Consider the following 20,241-nt stretch of genomic DNA (forward strand, 5'->3'; position numbering starts at 1 on the left):
CTTCAAGTAAACATCCTCATTTTCTTCCTTAAAAAATGTAAAAGAAAGCTTTGTTTCGGTTTAAGTTCACATTTGGTGGTTGTGTGTAATGAACGAAGAAATAGGCGATTTACTTTCCAGGATGGTTCACTAGTCTAAGTGGGGAAGGAGATGGCAGACGTAAAAATATATAGACGAGTAAAATATACAGAGGCGTTCGCATAGCGATATTTTCGAATGGAATCTGAATATATATGTATATATATACATATATATATATATATATCAATTGGCTTCGAATACTGACTTGAATACTGAATACTGAATTAGAGAACGCACACTTTCATTGCGGACAAAGTGAACTTCACAATAGGATATTTTGCCTAAATCGATTAAATAAATCTGCAGGAAGTCAGGAAGAAAGATACATTAATGATGACGTAAATAATTGCAAGATATCATGAAAGAAAGAAAGAAGTAAAGAAAGCGATTCTCTACGCACCACATTAGAAAGTTGTGCCTCTCAGTAGTGGCACACTATTTCCACGGGATATGCATTAACAACACGCATTTGAGGCGGCCTTAGCGCTTTTATTTCAACCGTTAGAAACAATTAAGCCACCATTCTTATGGCGTACTGTTTGGCCAAAGACACACAAATATGCAAAACTTTCGTATATAAAATCCTTTAATGAAACTCGTCTCGAATAACGAAGACTAATTAATTCGCGTTCGAAATTGTGAATATTTGGACACCTCTAGAAGAAAGGCAAGAGGAAGGACAACGAAGAAGGAGAAAAGGTTGCGAGAGAAGAAGAAGCTACATCGTCTTCGCAGTTGGAACGCAGGTATTCAGAATACTAGTGTTCTTTATTCAGTAATTACGTCCTGTAGAAAAGAAATAATCTTTGCCGGGGGTCTTTAACTCCCATCATGCTTCTTGGGGTTATGATACTGATTCGGGAGGTAAACGTTTGGGGAATCGGGCTGCTAACAGTAATTTACCATTCGTTAACGAAAGGACAGCCACATTTGCTTGTTGTCGATCTCTTTCAGCGATAGATCTTACTTTCACGAGCTTTAATTTGCGTATCTACACATGGTCTGCTATAAACTGGGGCACGAGCAGTGACCATCTTCCTACATTTTTTGAGCTTGTATTAACTTAAATTACTGCGCATTCATATACTTTCATTAATAACAGCACATTTGAAAAGGTCTTACGCATGGCTTTATCTAATCAGCTATGGGATAATGAAGAAAATACCGCAATTTATTTTCTGTTTTAAAAGATTCTGTACGGAAGTCTTGGTTCACTGTGCACACCACTAAAAGTGGGTCTTCTAACCCTTGGTGGAACACGGAGTGCTCACGGGATTACAGGATAAGAGAAGCAATGTTACAATAACTACTTCATAACCAGTGTCCTAGCAATTGGAGAGACAATAAGTTTCCGGCAGCAACATCTGAAAGAGCAGTTGCAAATGCGAAAGGCAGCTTTGCTTGTAAGCACTTCGACTATCTTTCAAAGGCCACCAACAGTAAAATACTTTTTCGATTTATGAGAATTAAAAAGGTCATTCCGGCAACAAATAAACATCGACTTTGTGCCTCCAACACCCTGAAAATTGGCCAAATTACTGGAAGATATATGCTAAAGGTCTAGAAGTCGCTTTAAGTCTATTTTGCCCTAGCACGCTACGTCGCCTACCCATGGTGAAGGCTTTGAAGAAGTTTCGGAACTGACAAATGTAGTAAGCCATCTGCCCGATTGAGCGCCAGGTACCGACGGCCTCACTATGCCAGTGATAAAACATTCTCTAATATATCGCGTCACGCATTGCTTGCTATGGTAATACATTTTATTAAGGATTCGAGGATTTCTCCGGAACGGAGATTTGCAAAAGTATAACCATTAATAAAAAAACCAAGGTGCCAGTTATCTACTAGATAACATTAGGCCAATATCCGTTACATTTAACCTAGTAAAACTCATCGAAAGAATCTTAGACGACCGCAAATATAATTGGCTAATAGATAACATGATTTTGAGCCCATGCCGGTTAAATTGGCTTCAGACGTGGGTGCTCGATTTGGTGTAAACGATTTGGTGTGCCCATGTCAACCTAGAAAGCCTTATTCAACTACCTTGATGTGAGAAAGAATATGCAGCCTTAACTACTTTGGATATCACTGAGGCGTATGACAGTGTAGAGCGTGTGAGCCTAATAACCGCGCTTCAGAATGCAAGTCTGCGAAATGATTTTGCCGCGTGGGTGTATGCATTTTCAAACAGCAGGAAATTTTACTGCTCTCAATGTGGATTGTCTTCCTTAACATATAAAGTGTCAAGAGTTCTACACCAAAGATCAGTCCTATCGCCATTGCTGTTTAATGTTTTCTTAAGTACTGTTACTTTGCAATGGAATGTGAACGTGAACGTATACGCCGATGACATCGCATTTTTTTGCTGCATCGGTAGATGTGCATACTTACTTTGTTTAGCGCAAAACAACGGACACAAGAAAGAAGACAGCTAAAGCCTACCTATACGTCGGCTAAAGCCGATCTATAGGTACATAACCTTCTCAATATCTCCAATTACGTATAATCCACCGCCACATCTCCTTCTGGCTTCCATCTGAGCTATTCAGAGAATGATAATTGGTGGCCCTCAACACACTTTGAAGTTTCTCTTAGAAAACTACGCTGTCGTATTCCACCGTTAAAGTTTCATTTACACTGGTCTGGTCTGGCTTTGTCCCTTTTTTGTTATCGTTATAATGTATCTGCATCGATTGAACCTAGCTTGTCATGTCCTACCACCAGTTTTCAAAGCAACGAAACATTTAAAAGTTCCGTTTCGCCGATTTGGGCTATCATTAACTTCGCGAGCCGTTCTATCCCTTGGAACATCTTTACTGGGATTCAGCCACAGGAACGACTGTATTACAACTGATAGCTTTGTCAGGGGCACAAAAAGATTACCTTATTAAATTTACAAAATTATGTGTTATTCTTTTTCGTTTTATTTCTTACCATTAAAATCTCCGCTTATCTTCTTCTTATCTCCACATTTTTGTTCTTCTCTCACACTTATGATATTGCCTGATTCTTGGCCAATCCCTGGTACTGTATTTGAGCCCTTGTTTGGAAATAATAACAATATCCTTTCTTGCTCAGCCACAAGTGCATGTTCTTCTAGATCAGTTTTCCAGTTTATGACCCTTTTACAGATATTTCTTGGCTGGAAACTTGTTTCTGTGCTTGAAGAGGGCTAGCGGAAATCGGCCGCCGTTTGAGTTGGGTGAAGTGGCCTAGGCGGTATCTGCTTTGAAACGCGGTGGTTTTATGGCTAACCGCCACAAATGCCTGCAGTTCCGCCAGATAACTAAAGATTTGACCTCCACGCCGATAACGAATCTGCCATCGTAGTGTACTGATGGCATGTTGGGATAGTTTCAATAACTGCGGTTTGGTTGTCTAGTACGGTCCATCCACAGTGCCTAGAAAGAAAAAAAAGCGTTTAGAAATAAAAACATGCCGTTTGACTTGTATGAACTGTTGGGTGCTTAGTTTTATCCATGACAACTATTCACGAAATTATTATTGAATATCTGTGCCCGTGAGAACTGTTTACAAAATTAAGAATGAAAGTATTGGTTGGGTTGTAGGAACTGCTGAATGCTTATTTTGATGTTCACTTAACATTACTTTCGAGTGCATTGACAAGGCTCCCGTCGCTACAGGGAAGCTTCTTGCTGAACATAAAATAACGCGGCATAAACAAAAGTCTATTGGGAAACGATGGATTGCAAGTACAGTCTCGAAACAAAGCATGTGGAAATATGTTCTGCTCTGTGAAAGACCTCGCTGGCCTGCCGATGACCAACTTTGGGTCTTCGAAATTTAGGAACTCCATAACGCAAAATTTTTTTCGCCTTTGAAATTGCAGTTGAACGCCTTCGTATAACGAATAGCTTGGGGCTTCCGAAATCATTCGTTATACAGGTAACTTCGTTGTAAAGGTCGCGCGCAGCTCGCAGTCGAACTCTGACAAAATTATTCCTTCGTTATATAAGTTATTTCATTGTAGAGGCGTTACTTGTAGAGGCGTTCGGTCTTAAATCATAACGCAATATGTCGCGCAGGATCCGAGAGTATAAACCGAGCACCTGTCCGCGTCTCCCCACTTGGGAACTGCGCCGGTGATTCCTCCTCCGATGGATGCTTCGGCGTTCAGCAAAGGTGTTGACAGAGAAGGCGACGTCGTCAGCGAGAGAGGAAGGGTGGGCAGGGCAACCTCGCTGCCGGAGCACGCCAGGTCCCCAAAGAACAAGCGCTCCATTCTGCACAGCCGCTTCCACATCAAGCTAATCGCCACCTACCTGACGCCCATACTGCTGCTGCCGCTCTTCGTCTTCCACAATACCCCGGTGAGCTGCGCCCTATAGGCGGCTTCGCGCGTATACGCAGTAGCGGCGAATGCGCTGAGGTGAAGTTCACCGTACGAGCAGTAATTGCAGCGATACGCGGGGTACGAGCGAGACTTGCTCCCTAAGATCCCACGCAGGCAGGCACCCTGCACAGAACAGAGCAAAAATCAGTTTGGGCTGGTAAAGTGTTACTCCAACGTTCCATTTGTATTAATTTTTGTGGGAAGAAAGTCTTTATTAATAAAGAAGAGAAGACCGCAAAGCTTTTAGCGCCAAGCCTCGGCGCCGGTACGTGAGTGTCATGTCACAGATTTAAGAGAGAGAGAGAGAGAGAGAGAGAGAGTGAGAAAAGCTCTTAAGTGAGAATTATTCGTTAGAGAAAATTCGTGCCACTTTTCATGCTGGACATATTACTTAGCTAAGGCGGCCGGCCAATGGCAAGGAGCACTTATGGACGAAAATATTTGTGAATTCGGGCCCTCGAAACCGACTATGCCGATTCTTTTGTTCCTTCATAATACATTGTTCTTCATAGCCCGTTCGTTACCGATGGATGGTTAAACTAGCAAAGTCATAGTAGACGCTGTCAAAATACATGACGAGAGAGTGACAGTTTTGCTATTGTATAAGCGCGATTAACTAATGAGGCTCACAGCAGTTGAATATTTATTCAATTTTAATATGCATACATAACTAGATGTATATAATTTGCAGAAAGAGGTTTAATAGTAAAACACTGTAGGGGGACCAGTTATAGTATGTTACAAATAATAAAAATACCACTAAACAGCAAAAAACAAAAAAACAAGGAAAATGTAACTAATGAAATACTTAGTATAAGAGTAATACTGTAGAGTAATAATTAATCTATAGTTATTAGTGTAACTATGCTATATTGCTACGTGTCACTCGAAGAAGATGCAGATGCAGATCCTTGGGATTTAGTTTGATGTGCCCATATCAGCCACTACATGAACTGAAGGCGACGACGTGCCTTGCTTTATCTGGGCTGGCTTTCATCTTGCCCGGTGCTTACCACGGCACACTTGTAAATGTACCATGTAAATAGTTTCCCGCCTACTTGGTTTCAACGTAACAACATTATATTAACTATAAGTAACCGCAAATAACTATAATATTAAACTATATAGTACGAACTGTATATAGTGTCCAGAAAAAGGCCACATTTAGTTTACATTTCTGATAGCGTCCTTCTCTTTCTTTTTAATCAGAGACTACGCGAAGCAGAGCTGCTGCTGAAACGTATTGTATCACATTCTCCTCCCCCTCTTGACTGTTGTCATCAGGAGAGTGTTGCAGGTTATCAACAGTTAACGTGCACTGTTGATGCAGAAGACGCGCTGCGCCTACGTGATGGTGTTGGTGTTCATCAACTGGGTGACGAGGACCCTGCCGCTAGGCGTCACGGCTCTCATGCCCCTGCTCTACCTTCCCGCGCTGCGCATAATCAGCTACGACCAAGTCGTCGGCATGTACATGAACGTGAGTGGGCATCAAGCATCTGCATCTATAAGAACTGCCGCTGTTGGCCTTATATTTTTTTCTCTTGCGAGCATCTCGCTACATCGACACTAGAAATCCCCTGGAACCCTCCGTGCGTGTTTGCTAACTCGCCAAGAGAAATTTTGAAAGGTAACTAAAGTCAGCAATAGCGAAACGAGCGTTATTATGTGGTGCAATGTATTAGCTAAATTACGATTACGATTCTGCAAACACTATAGGAAGGAACGTATAAGACACGTGACTTTATGACGTCATATTTAATTACGCCGACAGTCGAGTGCGATTGGTTGAACGGGATCACGGGCACCGCAACGTCAGTACCATCGAAGGCAGACACGCCAGTTAAGTGTTGCTATATTTCTCTTGCAAATGTTCCAATAAATCTCGTTAAAGATTCACTGCAATCAATGTGTGAATGCGTAATATTTAAAGGAACATTTTATTCAAATGAATGAAGGAATGAATTAATGACATTTTTATTGAAAAGGCTGGCGCTTTAGTCTACGAAGGGCGTTCTAAGGATTTCAGCTATGGTAACGTGTGGAAAGATTGGGGTAAACTGATGACGCTGGTCACCCTCTATAAAATACCACATTTTCTAAACGAGCCATTTTACCGCAGAACTAGCTCAAAATCCGCTAATATGGAGAACTTCAGGAACGTGTGCTATATTGTAGAATTTGACTTTAGGCTTTCCTCACTATAGATGAGAGAAATAACGTCGTATTAATATGTAAATTGTTGAAGTCGGGTACATATCCATTTTAGGGTAACCACTCTGAGTTCCTGTGCGAGCTTTCTCCCTGTATACCGTGTCTTACCAGTACGCACCTACGGGGCAGAAACCTGGAGGCTTACGAAAAGGGTTCTACTGAAATTGAGGACGACGCAACGAGCTATGGAAAGAAGAATGATAGGTGTAACGTTAAGGGATAAGAAAAGAGCAGATTGGGTGAGGGAACAAACGCGAGTTAATGACATCTTAGTTGAAATCAAGAAAAAGAAATGGGCATGGGCAGGACATGTAATGAGGAGGGAAGATAACCGATGGTCATTAAGGGTTACGGACTGGATTCCAAGGGAAGGGAAGCGTAGCAGGGGACGGCAGAAAGTTAGGTGGGCAGATGAGATTAAGAAGTTTGCAGGGACGGCATGGCCACAATTAGTACATGACCGGGGTTGTTGGAGAAATATGGGAGAGGCCTCTGCTCTGCCCTGCAGTGGGCGTAACCAGGCTGATGATGATGATGATGATGATGATGATGATACCGTTAAACTCGCAGAACACAGTTCTCCTGACGTTGGCGGCCATCATGATGTCGATCGCGATCGAGACGACCAACCTACACACGCGCATCGCGCTCTGGGTGCTGCTGCGGTGCGGCCAGTCGTTGCGCAATATCATGGCCGGCTACACCGTGGCCACGTTCCTCATCACGCTGCTACTCAAAAACAGCGCCACGCTGGACATCATGGTGCCCGTCGTGGACGCCACGGTGCACGAGATACACTACATCTACATGAAGGACATGTACACGCAGCGCGTCGGAAAAGACGCCAAGAGGAGGCCGTCCATCCCCTGTGAGTCGTGGGGAATCTTTTTAGAAGACAAGGTAGTCTTTGTTGACTTCATGCGGGTTTGGCGTACCTGAGATCTGGTTATCTATATTATAACCTCTTAACAAAAGGGGGCAATTTCGTTACTTCGGAGCGCCGTGCGAACATGAAAGAAGAATTGGAATGTAAGCCTCAGTTAACCAATGGAGAAGCGAAATTTAGTCGCTGACTAGGAAAAATTAACGCTACGGGCGTTTTTTAGCACCGACGTTGGAGAAAACTAACCACATTGCACCATAGACTGAACTCCTTCTGGGATCAGCCCACTTAGCCTTTTGGTCGAAAGAAAAAAGGGGCTATGTCAACCAAAGTCGAGGCGAAAGAAGACAACGTCGACGTACATGCGCGTTAGCGAAAGCGAATGAAAAAGCCGACTTGAATAAAAGAAATAGAGGGTTTGAAAGAAAGTAAGGTTTCACAGTGCAGCGAAGAAACAGATGCAAATAATGAAAAAGTATCTTGGAATTATGAAAAATTGCATAATTTTTAAGGCCCCAGTTTCACTACGTACACCACACATGTTGACCCTGTTTTCATTCGAGTCGACTATGGATAACTTGCCTTCTTCTTTTAGAGTCCAGCTCTTAGGCGCCCGTTCCTGCGGCGAGTGTCGGCGTTGTCCCTCGGTGTAACCGCGCGAACGAGCACAGCGAAAGGTGAAAGCGAACGTGGTGCGCAGCGTGAGGAGGGAAGCGTAGTGTCGCTCAAGACTTGCGACGACCGCTACGAGACGGCGCCAGAGGAGCGCGTCGTCGTCTGTTCGCCAATGGCATCCGGCGAGCGCGTCACACGGCACCAAATAACGCGTTGCATGAGCGGATGTCTGTCTGCGGCGGCTGCTGTGAATCGCTCCCACGAGTCACCCACGCGCTGCCCGTCGTGATCTTCCGATTAGCGGGGCACTCACTTCACACTTCGTTCTGTTTGAACCGTGCCGCACGAGACAGATGGTCCGCGCCAGTCAGTATATCGCGAAATGAAAACGCGTGTAGAGGCGCGCTCAAATTTTGTATGAGGGAGTATATATCGTAATCGTCGGCGAATTTTTTTTCTTTTGTTATGGCAAGTGTTGTGTGTAAATGGGGATCAAAGAAGCTTAGCAACTAAAATTTCATTGCGTCCTTGAGCAGCTGCTCAGAACTAACCTCAGCAAAGAACCTACGAAGTCACGGTAATTAATTTATTAGGAATTTTTTTTGTTCATTTACACAGTGACTTAGGGTTTGGGTACTGAAGCTGGAGAAACAATTGCGATAGACTGATTACACTGAGAGGCTCACTTCGCTGTAATTATGCCGCGGATGATGACAGTGGTAGTCCAAAACGTGCTGAATGGGACTTAGGACGGCTGGCACGTTGTTTCATGCCAATTTCCTGAGTGGTGGTTCATAACATGTTGAATAGGAGGACGGCTGGAGCGTTGATGCTTGTCTTTTTCCTGACGCTTTTGTTCCCACGACAACAGGCTGTAACTACTGCATTTAAGAGGAGGGAGGTGAGAAAACGGAGATTAGGAGAGAATATGATTATGTAACATAGAGAGGTTGAGGAAGATCCATCTCTACTTAAACATGGGGACGAAAATAGCTACTTTAAAAGAACAAAACATGCAGCTGTCCACAACAGTATGCTCAGGCTTGCCTGAGCTCAAGTACAGCGGGAATAACAGCGAGCATTCTATAGATACAACGGCGCTGGCAATGTAGGCGTGCTTGCACTTCACAGCCTGGTCAGACCTATTGACAGGAGCTCGAATTTTGACTGATGTCATCTCGCAAGTGACGTCACCTGAGCTTCGCAGGCACTCCTCGCATACGCTTTTTTTACTCTGACGCAATTAACTATGCTCTCAAGTTTCATATTGAAGCAGCATGACGACGTAAGTTTGCCGCTTCGATGTCTTGTGCTGTTACGTCTCAACACTGCCATGGGCATTAATTAGACGTTTGCTTCGTAGCAACCCCACTGTGTTATCCAGAAGTCAACACAGCGCTGACACCAACTGTTGGCGGGTCCACAAAAGACCCCTCTACCTGCACCTGTGAACTTGAGCCAATGATGAAAAGGGCCAACGTACGTCGAATGCTACCGTGGGAACGGCTTAGACTTAGAATTTCCAGGTTGCTACGCGCCTGCTAAATATGCGGGGGCGAAGGTACCACATCGGAGGTGGAGTTCGGCGGAACGGTGCGATATCATATAGGCAGGATATGGTGACCGATTAGGTGAATGTGATTGGCCGTGATGCAATAATCAGATTCCCTGGCCCAGGGATTACGATGGTATTAAAAGCGGAGACCTTTCGTGCAGTGAAGGTGGATTGACGTGTCCTAACGGAAACTCAGACGTTTAAAATCTGGAGCCAGTGTAGAAAATGCAAAATAAACCCTTTTATGCGAAGCATACTAGCCGCACAACCACGCTCTTCCTTGCTGCGCCGCGCGCGGCCGCGTAGCTACCATATGACGTCACAACAGCTGCAAAAGCGGAGGCTCAACTCATGCGCTCGCTTGCGGCCGCGTAGCTACATAGCCGGGTCTCAGCTCGTGCGCTCGCCTGCATGAATTGTTTCTTCGTCTAGCCGAACCAAATATAGCCAAGCAACAGCAGTTCACCAGGCTAAACAGTGGTTCAACAACTAAAATAAAGGCTAGCATGCTTCGCATCCTGGGCTTAACCTTAGCTAAGCCACAGCCATTTTTTTCCTTCATTCCTACTACCGTACGTACTCGTCAATGGGCTTGCTGGATTCCTTGCCCGAACGCCACCTCGAGCCGCAACAGTGCCGTACTCGTACCGTATACCTTGGTGCTCCCGAAGTATGCAGGCAACTTTCCTTTGATGACAGCTTTCTTTTCACTCAACATGGACAAAAGTGTATTACCCATGCTTACAGGCACATATTGACTTTGTTTTCTTTTTTTGTTTTGTTTTTACGTTAAAGCTTATATATGGTGTCAACATTCGTGTGACTCTATGAAGGTATTTTAGTTGTGTTAGTAATTCAACTAGGTGACTTAACGCTTTAGTTCTATTTCAGACCTTGTGCGCAATTTCACGCCCGTGGTTTCAAAGTCTCTTTCCTCTCACGTGGCGCAGACATTGCCAGTGCTCTCAACTTGGACGATATTCAGATGCGGCGTATAACAACGTGAGTATATCTCCACCGCTGATAGATTTAAAATTTCAGCTCAGTATCGTCCGTAAGAAAGGAATAAGCGACATGGATATAGAAAAATAGGTAACAGAAGAGTGAAATGCTGATAACGCAAACAACGTAGCTGCAGTGTATTGTAGGCGGCCCTCATACCTTGAAACAAAACTTAAGGCCACCAGCTGTGTTGGCTCAGTGTTCATGCTACGAGCACGATGTCACGCGCAGGTTCGATTATCCGCTGTGGCAGCCGCACTGCGATGCCACAGAGTTGGATATACTCGCGCGCTTATGTACTCGCCGAAGAAACCCATGCTGGCCCAAAAAGTTTCGGTGCTAGTCTCTATGGCGACTGTCACAGGGCTGGTGTTGGTTCGCGATGTTAATCAACACTTACGACAGCGCTAGTCTGGATACCCGTTTCGTAGCCTTTGTTAACTGTGTCTCTAGAATTTTCCCAAGTGAGCCTTTTAACATATTGATATAAAAGTTGGGTCCTCTTTGAGCGACGTTCGTATGATATTTTTTTGATGGATTAAGGGGTGGCGGTGACAATGCCATACCAAATCGGATATTTGCGAAACAGCTAGGGGCACGAAAATGATTCGCAATCGATGTTCTACAAACAGCGCATACATTGCGAGGCGCAGCGGCACAGACGAAACATTGGCTGTTGATTTCGTGTGCACAGGAGGTTCATAAAAATCCGCAAGGTGCTCCTGATCACGGTCGCTTACACGGCTAGCCTCGGCTCCGTGGGCACTCTCAGCGGCACCATCACAAACTACGTCACCAAAATGATCGTCACGTCGTGAGTGTTGTGCCTACACGGTTACTTTCTACGGCATTTGAGTCAATCCTCATAGAGCTCTATGCAGATCTGGGGCTTTCGCATGGCAGTTTTGAATCGCGCTTGATTACGGCCCTGCTCGACTCGATCCTTCAAGCTTTGAACGAAATCGTCGAACGTGATCGAACACCACTGTCGGTACGCTCGAGCTGAGTTAGTTGATAAATGTAAAGCAAGAACAGAAGTTAACGAGAGTTAAGCTTTCAAACAGATTAAATAATAACGTAGTGCTACGCGTTAAGGTTTTTGCGCGGATGCACATGAATTTGCAAGTCAGTGTTTGCATTGTGTAGCACTGATCGGATTATTGAAATTGGGGCTGCTAAGCACGAGGTCGCAGTTCAAATCGCGGCTACGGCGGCCGCATTTCGATGGGGGCGAAATGCGAAAACACCCTTGTACTTAGATTTAGGTGCACGTTAAATAACCCTAGGTGGTTCCGCAGTCCCTCACTATGGCGGGCCTCATAATCAGATCGTGGTTTTGGCACGTAAAGCCTCATAATTTATTTTACTTAATGAAATCTAACCATGTGTTTTACCTAGCAATAAAAAGAAAACAGCGGCATCATTGGAAATGTTTTGTTGCATTGTTTTGTTATCAGAGACATATTTGTCAACTACAGCATACGAGAACATTCGCACATGTTGAGCTAATGACGTCTGGTTCCCGCAAAAGGTTTGAGGTTGCCATGAAGCAGAACACCATTTCGCGTTCACGTTAGAAAACATTCGATGCAAGGTTAATGAAGTTTAATGAGTTTAATGAACATCGACGCTTTTGGAAAAACAACGGATCTTAAGGCATGGGCCTGTCGTCGTGTCACAAAAACGCTCTTATGGACAGCCCGGCACTTTCGGAATGGTAGAGTCACGAATCGAAATCAAAACGACCCTGCCCTGGGGAAACCACGGAAGGCTTCAGCTAATTTGTGTCTTGTGTTTCCTCGCAGGCGATTCCCCAAGGTAGACTCGGTCACGTTCCTGTCCTGGATGACCGCTTTCCTCCCGGTTGCCTTCTTCGAAGTTTTCATGGCGTTCATCGTGTTGTACTTCATGCACATGCGACGACTGTGAGTGCTTTTTCTTTTCTTTTCTGGTTGTGCCTTTCAGTTATCTCTTTTCTAGTTATCTACTTTCTAGCTATTTATTTTCTTCAGTTCTACGCGATCAAGCTGACGCCATCCCTGCTTAGACTACATAACACGAAGTGGTCCGCAATTTACAACTCGAAAAATTTACCGTGATTAAAAAATGAAAGATTCTCTCGCAGTACAGAAGACAATCCCGTGATGGGTTCTTGCAAACATATTTCGACCCTCCGTCTTATTAGGTCACGAGGACTCTCGTTCCGTAAGTGCGTCAGTGGTGCTTGAAAGCCACTGGTGATCGAGATTGTAAATGTATACCTGCGTTAGTGCACTGTATTGCAGAGCCCGTTTTGGCATCACCGCGGGGCAGCTTATTGCGAGCGAGGCTTTAAGAATAGACCCGGGGTGTCGAACTAGATGTTTTCATTTGGGGCAGAACTATATAGTTCACCATTCTGTCCGCTGGTGCAGCTCCATGGCGCTCAAGGATCGGTCACGAGCGATTCACGGGCTTTCGACAGTCGCCGGATGCCAGCTGCCGATGCTGACGCTTAAATAAGCATGATTAAATTGATTCACTTAATTAAAAGGTTTTACGTGCAGAAACCACGATATGATTTGTTTGGCTTTTGGGACGTTGCATTTAAACCTTTATTGCTTTCTTTCAAGGAAAATGCCGTTGGAACCCCAACTTCGAAGACTGTACTAGCGTGCTTCGTGTAGCGCTATTATAACTTAACGTTCCATTTTACTGTTTTTAGTTCGTTCTTGCTTCGAGCCACTGCTATGTTAGACTTCAGTTTGCCGTTCCTGACGGCTGTCGTCAGCGTAGAAAAAAAGGACAGAGAAATGAACGCAGCTTTGCTGAAGCTGAGTCAACATATCGCAACGAGAACTGCATGTGACTCAGGAATTCCACAAATGAGTCGATCAGACTACGCATTGCTCGAACAAGGGAAAGAACGCAGATGTTCAGGTGCACTGTTCTCGCCCTGTGTTCTGGCGTTAAACACTTTATTGCACTAAAGACTGGCCAACGTGAGATATAGCAAAATAAAAGACAAAAATGCTTTATGCATGATTTGCATTTTTTCGGACGGTTATTTACACATGCATTTTTGTATCCTGTTGTGAAAGTGCTCACAAACTTCTGTATAATGTGGCGCAATTTTCGTGGTACCTGCGCGCTTTTTCTCTTCGTTTACTCATGACAGCCATGTCACATAGACTAGGTACTCACGGGTCATGACTGCCCTGTCACGCATATAGGTCACAAGACTTAGGCGGACTGGAATTTACTTGCGTAGATTTATTTGTGCCGAACTAAATGTTCAATTCCTAACCATTACGCAGGCACAAAACGGCAAAATATTACCGCAAATACACTTTTAAGTACTACCATCTTTAATATATAGCCTTCTATTTGTACACGCTGTCGGGCACATTGTCGATGAAATCGCTCAGTGGTAAAATAAATGATAACTAAATATCCTTATTGCAACAAGTACACGTCTCGAAGAGCGCAATTACTTTAATAAATTGAACCTTTTTTACTTTTCTGTACCTAACCTAATCCTAACCATTAGGTAGGCGAATTTATATCACCACTTCGAACATTTGCATGATGATAGCGTGATGTATGTACGCCCGACTAATTTTCGGTGAGGCCCGACATGAAACAATTTCGTGTTATGAGGTTGGAATTCAGAGCTCGTGTGCGTGCTTATATTCAATTTGTACTCGCTGGGGAGGCTGCAAGCACGAGGGCGCTGGTGCGATCACCTGCCTCCACAGCCACATTTCGATGGAAATAATAATAATAATAATAATAATAATAATAATAATAATAATAATAATAATAATAATAATAATAATAATAATAATAATAATAATAATAATAATAATAATAATAATAATAATAATAATAATAATAATAATAATAATAATAATAACAACAATAATAATAATAATAATAATAATAATAATAATAATAATAATAATAATAATAATAATAATAATAATAATAATAATAATAATAATAATAATAATAATAATAATAATAGCATACGCTCGCATACCCGCCGCGGTTGCTTCGTGGCTATGGGGTTGAAGTGCCAAGCACGAGGTCGCGGGATCGAATCCCGGCCACGGCGGCAACATTTCGATGGGGGCGATAACACCCGTGTACTTAAAATTCAGGTGCACGTTAAGAAAACCCATAGGTGGCCCAAATTTCCGGAGTCCTCCACCACGGCGTGCCTCATAATCAGACCGTGATTTTGGCACGTAAAACACTATAATTAAATTTTGTAACATGCTCTCGTTTATCGTGCTTCGGAGGCACGTTAAAGAATATGGTCTGGTCAAAATCAATCCCGAGACAGCCCCCGCCCATAACAGTGTCCTTCGCAGTGCCAGCTTCGGGGCGTTAAACCCCACAGTTCAAGTAATATAAAATAAAAAAAGAAATTGTACGCGTTTTCGAATATTATTCAACACCGACAACTCTGAACTTTAGTTCTAGAGCGGCTCAATGTAGAGCGCGCGCTCTATACGGGAAGCAAGTGGGGCCCGCGCGGATATGTTACGAGGCTGTACCGCCTGGAAAATACCCATGCTGTCTGAATGGTTTCGCGATTGCGGACGGCTGTGGCCACGGCTTGGGGGTGTCATTTGCACATGGCACGTGTACGACAGATAGCCGTCCGTTCTGACATCTCGAGGACGACTCGCTGGCACGTGTGTCCGCGCTCTCGCTTTGCGGTGACCCTCGTGCGTATTTGCGAAACGAGTAGTTTCTGCAACTGCGGGATGCAGCGCATGGCGTCGCTGTAGTGATTTCGCCAACTGTAATACACTGCTGGCAATAAACGTGAAACGCCGGTGCAGATTATTATTATTTTTTTAGCGATTGTAAACAGATTGTAAAAAGTCGAGAGCAGAAAAAAAAGGATAATAAAATATTGGTTTTTACGTGCCAAATCCAGAATCGGAATATGAGGCCCGCAATAGTGGGGCACTTCAGAGTACACCTGGGGTTAACGCGCACGTAAGTCTGAGTACACGGGTGTTTTCGCATTTCGCCCCCATCAAAATGCGCCCACCGTGGCTGGAATTCGATCCCGCGACCTCCGTGCTTAGCAGCCCAACACCATAGCCGCTAAGCCGCCACGGCGGGTTCGATGTCAGAAGCAGTCGTAGGCGTTTAGACAGTCATAATATCTCCGATAAACAGTCAAAAGCTCACAATCTGCTCGTGGTCAGTGTGAGGAAACACTGAATTCCTTTTTAGGCAACGCTTAATCGGGAAGCATTTATTCACACATTTGACACAAGAATATGTACTACAACGTGCACTCTCGTAGGGGGCTCACATTATTTGAATGCCGAATGTAGGCATTTTTTGTTGTCGTGTTTCTCTCGGGAATACACGCTCTACTAAAGTGTTGTCTGCTACAGTAACATAAAGGCATCGCAAACAAGCGGAGCAAGGGAACGCGGACTAATATGCATGTAATTAAACCGCTGTAGTTAGTACCGCCTAATCAAGCGTAGGTAATAATCACTTGTAAGTCCTTGCTCTGTCCCAGTGCATCCGTAGCTGAATGTTTTGCGGTCACTTCTCCTCGCGGGAATGCTGCGTACGTATGATACCCAGTAAGCGCGTATAGAAGTACATTTGAAACAAAGGAATGCCTTGAAAGAGCGTAGGTTTGGGCATGTTGGTATTCCATAACATTTAGGTTTTTAGTGCACAAAAAGGGACGAGAGACAGAGGTACGACGCGGACACAGCGGACATAGCGCTGTGCCCGCGTCGTACCTCTGTGTCTCGTCCCTTTTTCGTGCGCCAAAAACCTAGAAGGAATGCCCTTTATTGTAGACAGCCGATTTACTAAGGTGAATAAATTACGTTGAATTTAGGAGGGAGAAAAGCTAAAAATTAGGTGAATATTTGTGGCAGAATGCTGATTTAGGTGCTCAAATATGTAAAAGAAATGCCGCCAATTAAAAAAAAAAGTCACACTTTCGCCCGAAAGGCGAAGCGTCGACTGCGATAGCAAATTAGCGGAGAGCTATACGAAAGCAAGGATAGTAGTTTTATCGGCCGTATAAGTTTGTTCCTGAAAGCTCCTGAAACTTTGCAGAAAAAAAAAACAAACAGCTATTCGAAATCAGCCAACTGTGTAGCGTGCAAAGCATGGTGGGCACCTTATGCGTAATTCTTGAACTTGGTGATATTTTGACCTTTTCACTACTCACTTAGCCGAGAAAAGTTATCAAAGCACCACATTTTAACATCTAGACTTCGCCCACTTCAGTTGGGAAATGGGAAGTGGGCATACGTGTAGAATGAAGTGCATGGTACAGTATGATGTGCACGTTACCTAATTTCGACAGGGGAAGGCACCCTCTGTTCGCTTAAGCAAATGTGGATGATGGACCGTATGGAAACAACTTCAAGACGATGTCGTTATGAGACTGCTGGCTATGCGATATAAACCTTCAAACAATGCTTGTATATCAAGGCCTGGCGTTGCTCCAGGATTATCAGCAACGCGATGCGGGTTCCTATAGTGAGATTTGTGCTTATTTTATCTCGAAATATATCAAAAGTAACGGGGTAGCGCTGCGCGTCGGAGAAATAGGAACATTTGATTTGTTGACGACGTACGGCGGGGTATTCGAGATTTGATTCCGCTACTCCGAGAAAACCGAGAAAGACACAGAAGCGCCACCTCTAGAGATCAGGAGCTGGCATTAATGGCTCAGCGCATCCAGTTCAGCTTCGCGATGCACTCATAAATTAGCGGTGATTTGCTATATACCGCGGAAGGTACTGGCCAAATGATGCGCAAAGTCTGTCATGCAGTCTTGACACATTCCTTCTATATGCGCCACTATTTGACTCAGCGTATATGACGTCCTGCTGAGTAACACCTTCTCGCAGCCTCGGTATAGCTGCATTCTGACACTATCAACTACAATATATACATATATATATATATATATATATATATATATATATATATCTATACATTTCTACGGAGGAATGTATGTTTAAAATGTGTTTGCAGCTCTCGGGCTTTTGACCTCGCTGCCCACTAAAGTCTGTAAACTTTGTGTGGACAACTCGTTTAAAAGTCTACGGACAGCAACGAAACCCCAAATGAAGTAGACTTGACGAGGTCGAAGCAAGACGTCATAACAAGGCAAGGCAGTCTATTTGGAACCTTTAGACCGTGTACGGGCTATCTATATTCATTCTTATTATAGTTGGGTGGTATCCAAGAGCGCTTGTATTGCTCTGCAGGCGCGTCACAAAGCTCAAACGGTCAACATTAATCCAGAGCTGTCTCATACTGAAGAAATAGGTGCAGTTGTCGTGACGAAAAATTATTCATTAAAATTTGGTTGTTTTTTTGAGCACCTAATCTATCCTTGATATCATGATTTTTGTAAAACGCCGGCTGCATTGGCTCAAGCCGTGTCCACTGTGCGCCGTATTCGCGTTTCAAGCATCCGAGGCAATTAACATTGAATAAACTAGCAGTTTTAGCGCTGAAGGCAGGACACGAACTTGTCCTAAATTTACCGTTTGATTTTTTTACCACAGCGCGACAGACTTCCGCAAGGGAGCGATTCATGACGCCTTCCTGGTAAAGTACAGGAGCCTTGGCAATGTCACGTAAGTCGATGAAGTTTGCGAGCTACACGGGCTTTATGACCGAGAAAATAGCATCTTTGTCTGCGACGGGGCTCAAGCACGTTCGTTTGAAACTTCAGTGGCCCGCAGGCTAATTTCCTCAGCGGTTGGATTCAGGAGCTTGGTGCGCGGGCACTGGATTTTAGGGATGTTTCTCGGTGTCTCCTGTTTACGAGCAGATAGCTTTCATCTATTACAAGACACTCACCTTCAATCAATCAATCAATCAATCAATCAATCAATCAATCAATCAATCAATCAATCAATCAATCAATCAATCAATCAATCAATCAATCAATCAATCAATCAATCAATCAATCAATCAATCAATCAATGATATACAGCAACCGCAGTATACAGGCGCCTACTTGACTTCGAGAAAGTTCCGGCAACGTGTGTAACACATTCACTATCAGCTCAGCTGCGAATTCACTGTAAAAAGCTGCTCTGAGCGCCTAACCACTTGCTAAACAGCGGGGCTGTAAGCTGAAGCACTACTGTAGCTTTCTAGGTGAGTATGCATGGATGGGACCATCATTCGGAGAAAAAGTTTTGTACACCACGGCAGCCTCGAAAAAATCCGCTATCACTTCGTGGTGCTCCAGTTATTGGCTTAGCACGGTAATTGAGAAAAACCAAAACTGCTGTCGATTTGCCCAAACCACCGCAGTTAACGCAGCCCAGGGTTGACGTCTGCTCGCTTTTCGTTCCACCGAGAGTCTTGGCATTTCATTTCTGGACACGAAACAAGCGCTCATCACACGTGTGACGCGTGACGTCTAGACGCCCGCGCGTTTTTCACGACTGTTTCCCACGACGTTTCCCCACACATCCCAGTAGATTCTCGTGAGGACCGGTGGCGGCCAGTTTGAATCGGTTTTCCTTGGTCTGTCGAGACTGCGCGCACTGACACTGAATAGAGAGAGCGTGAGTCGTCGGCGACGGGGATCTCACTCAGTCCCCACTTCCGTGTGCGCCGTTTCTTCCCACGCTTCTGGCGAGTCGCACACGTTATTCGAGCACACGCCGCTGTGCCGACGTTTCGCATTACCGCGCGCGCATGTCGTTCTTTCGCAACAGTTGTGCTTCTCTGTCACACGTTGAGAGCGTGATAAAGCGTCAGAGAAAACGGCCTAGAGTTTTCGCTTTCGTCTGGCGTGACACGTTAGCGTTCGGTGCTAGAGTACGGCTGATAGAAACACGAGGCAAAAGAATAACACTTCCACTTCCCTCGAGCCTCTGGTAACAGCTGGGAAACGGCGACATAGTCGTGCCTGTATTGCGAGAAAGCCGGCGGACAATCCTAGTATCATAGCTTTCTTTTTTCTTGCGTGGCGATGGCTGGCGTGTGGCGGGAGATTGTTTTTCCGATATATTACAATGTGTTAAAGGGAGGCTGAAGCTATTCATCCGATAAACAACTTAATCCCGATTGGAGTCTTGTTCGATTAGCGGAAAAAATAATTGATCGGTTGCCAAGGCTTGTTTGCGTGAACGTGATGCACTAGAAGTTGATACGGTGTGCGCTGTCGCTTTCGTAAATAAAAGAAATTTTCACTCTGCAAAGAACAAATAAATAGAAAATAAAACGAGCAGTACTAAAAAAGAAGAACATCGGCAAGAAAGGCGATGACATGGACAAGCTCAAGAAACCTTCTTGCTGTGAAGTTTCATCATACTGCTCGGTAGTCAATGCCTCCGTGTTATGACCTCTATATTTTGTGTACGAGTATTTTATATCACACAACTAGTGCTGTGTGCCTATTGTGTTCGCCGTGTGCAATTTATGTATTATTATCCACGTACTTTATGTAGCGTATTGCTCTGTAAGGGTCTCTGTGGGCCCGTCAAGCTGTTTCTACGGAGCTCAAGAAACCATCCAAGA

The 20,241-nt window shown here is 44.3% G+C and overlaps 1 protein-coding gene across 2 annotated transcripts in view; it reads left to right on the top strand.

The window, feature by feature from the left end:
- The first annotated feature begins 774 nt into the window (after positions 1-774).
- Positions 775-20,241, top strand: part of LOC135914027 (Na(+)/citrate cotransporter-like) — a 31,352-nt gene continuing 11,885 nt past the window's right edge. For both annotated transcript variants that reach the window (XM_065446734.1, XM_065446735.1), the window contains exons 1-8: positions 775-827; positions 4,131-4,415; positions 5,769-5,918; positions 7,223-7,520; positions 10,656-10,707; positions 11,402-11,521; positions 12,513-12,632; positions 18,267-18,338. In XM_065446734.1, coding sequence (XP_065302806.1) covers positions 4,203-4,415; positions 5,769-5,918; positions 7,223-7,520; positions 10,656-10,707; positions 11,402-11,521; positions 12,513-12,632; positions 18,267-18,338 — 1,025 coding nt within the window. In that variant the 5' untranslated portion in view covers positions 775-827; positions 4,131-4,202. The remainder of the gene's footprint in view (positions 828-4,130; positions 4,416-5,768; positions 5,919-7,222; positions 7,521-10,655; positions 10,708-11,401; positions 11,522-12,512; positions 12,633-18,266; positions 18,339-20,241) is intronic.

This window comes from Dermacentor albipictus, chromosome 4 (assembly GCF_038994185.2).
Source record: "Dermacentor albipictus isolate Rhodes 1998 colony chromosome 4, USDA_Dalb.pri_finalv2, whole genome shotgun sequence".
Lineage (NCBI taxonomy): Eukaryota > Metazoa > Arthropoda > Arachnida > Ixodida > Ixodidae > Dermacentor > Dermacentor albipictus.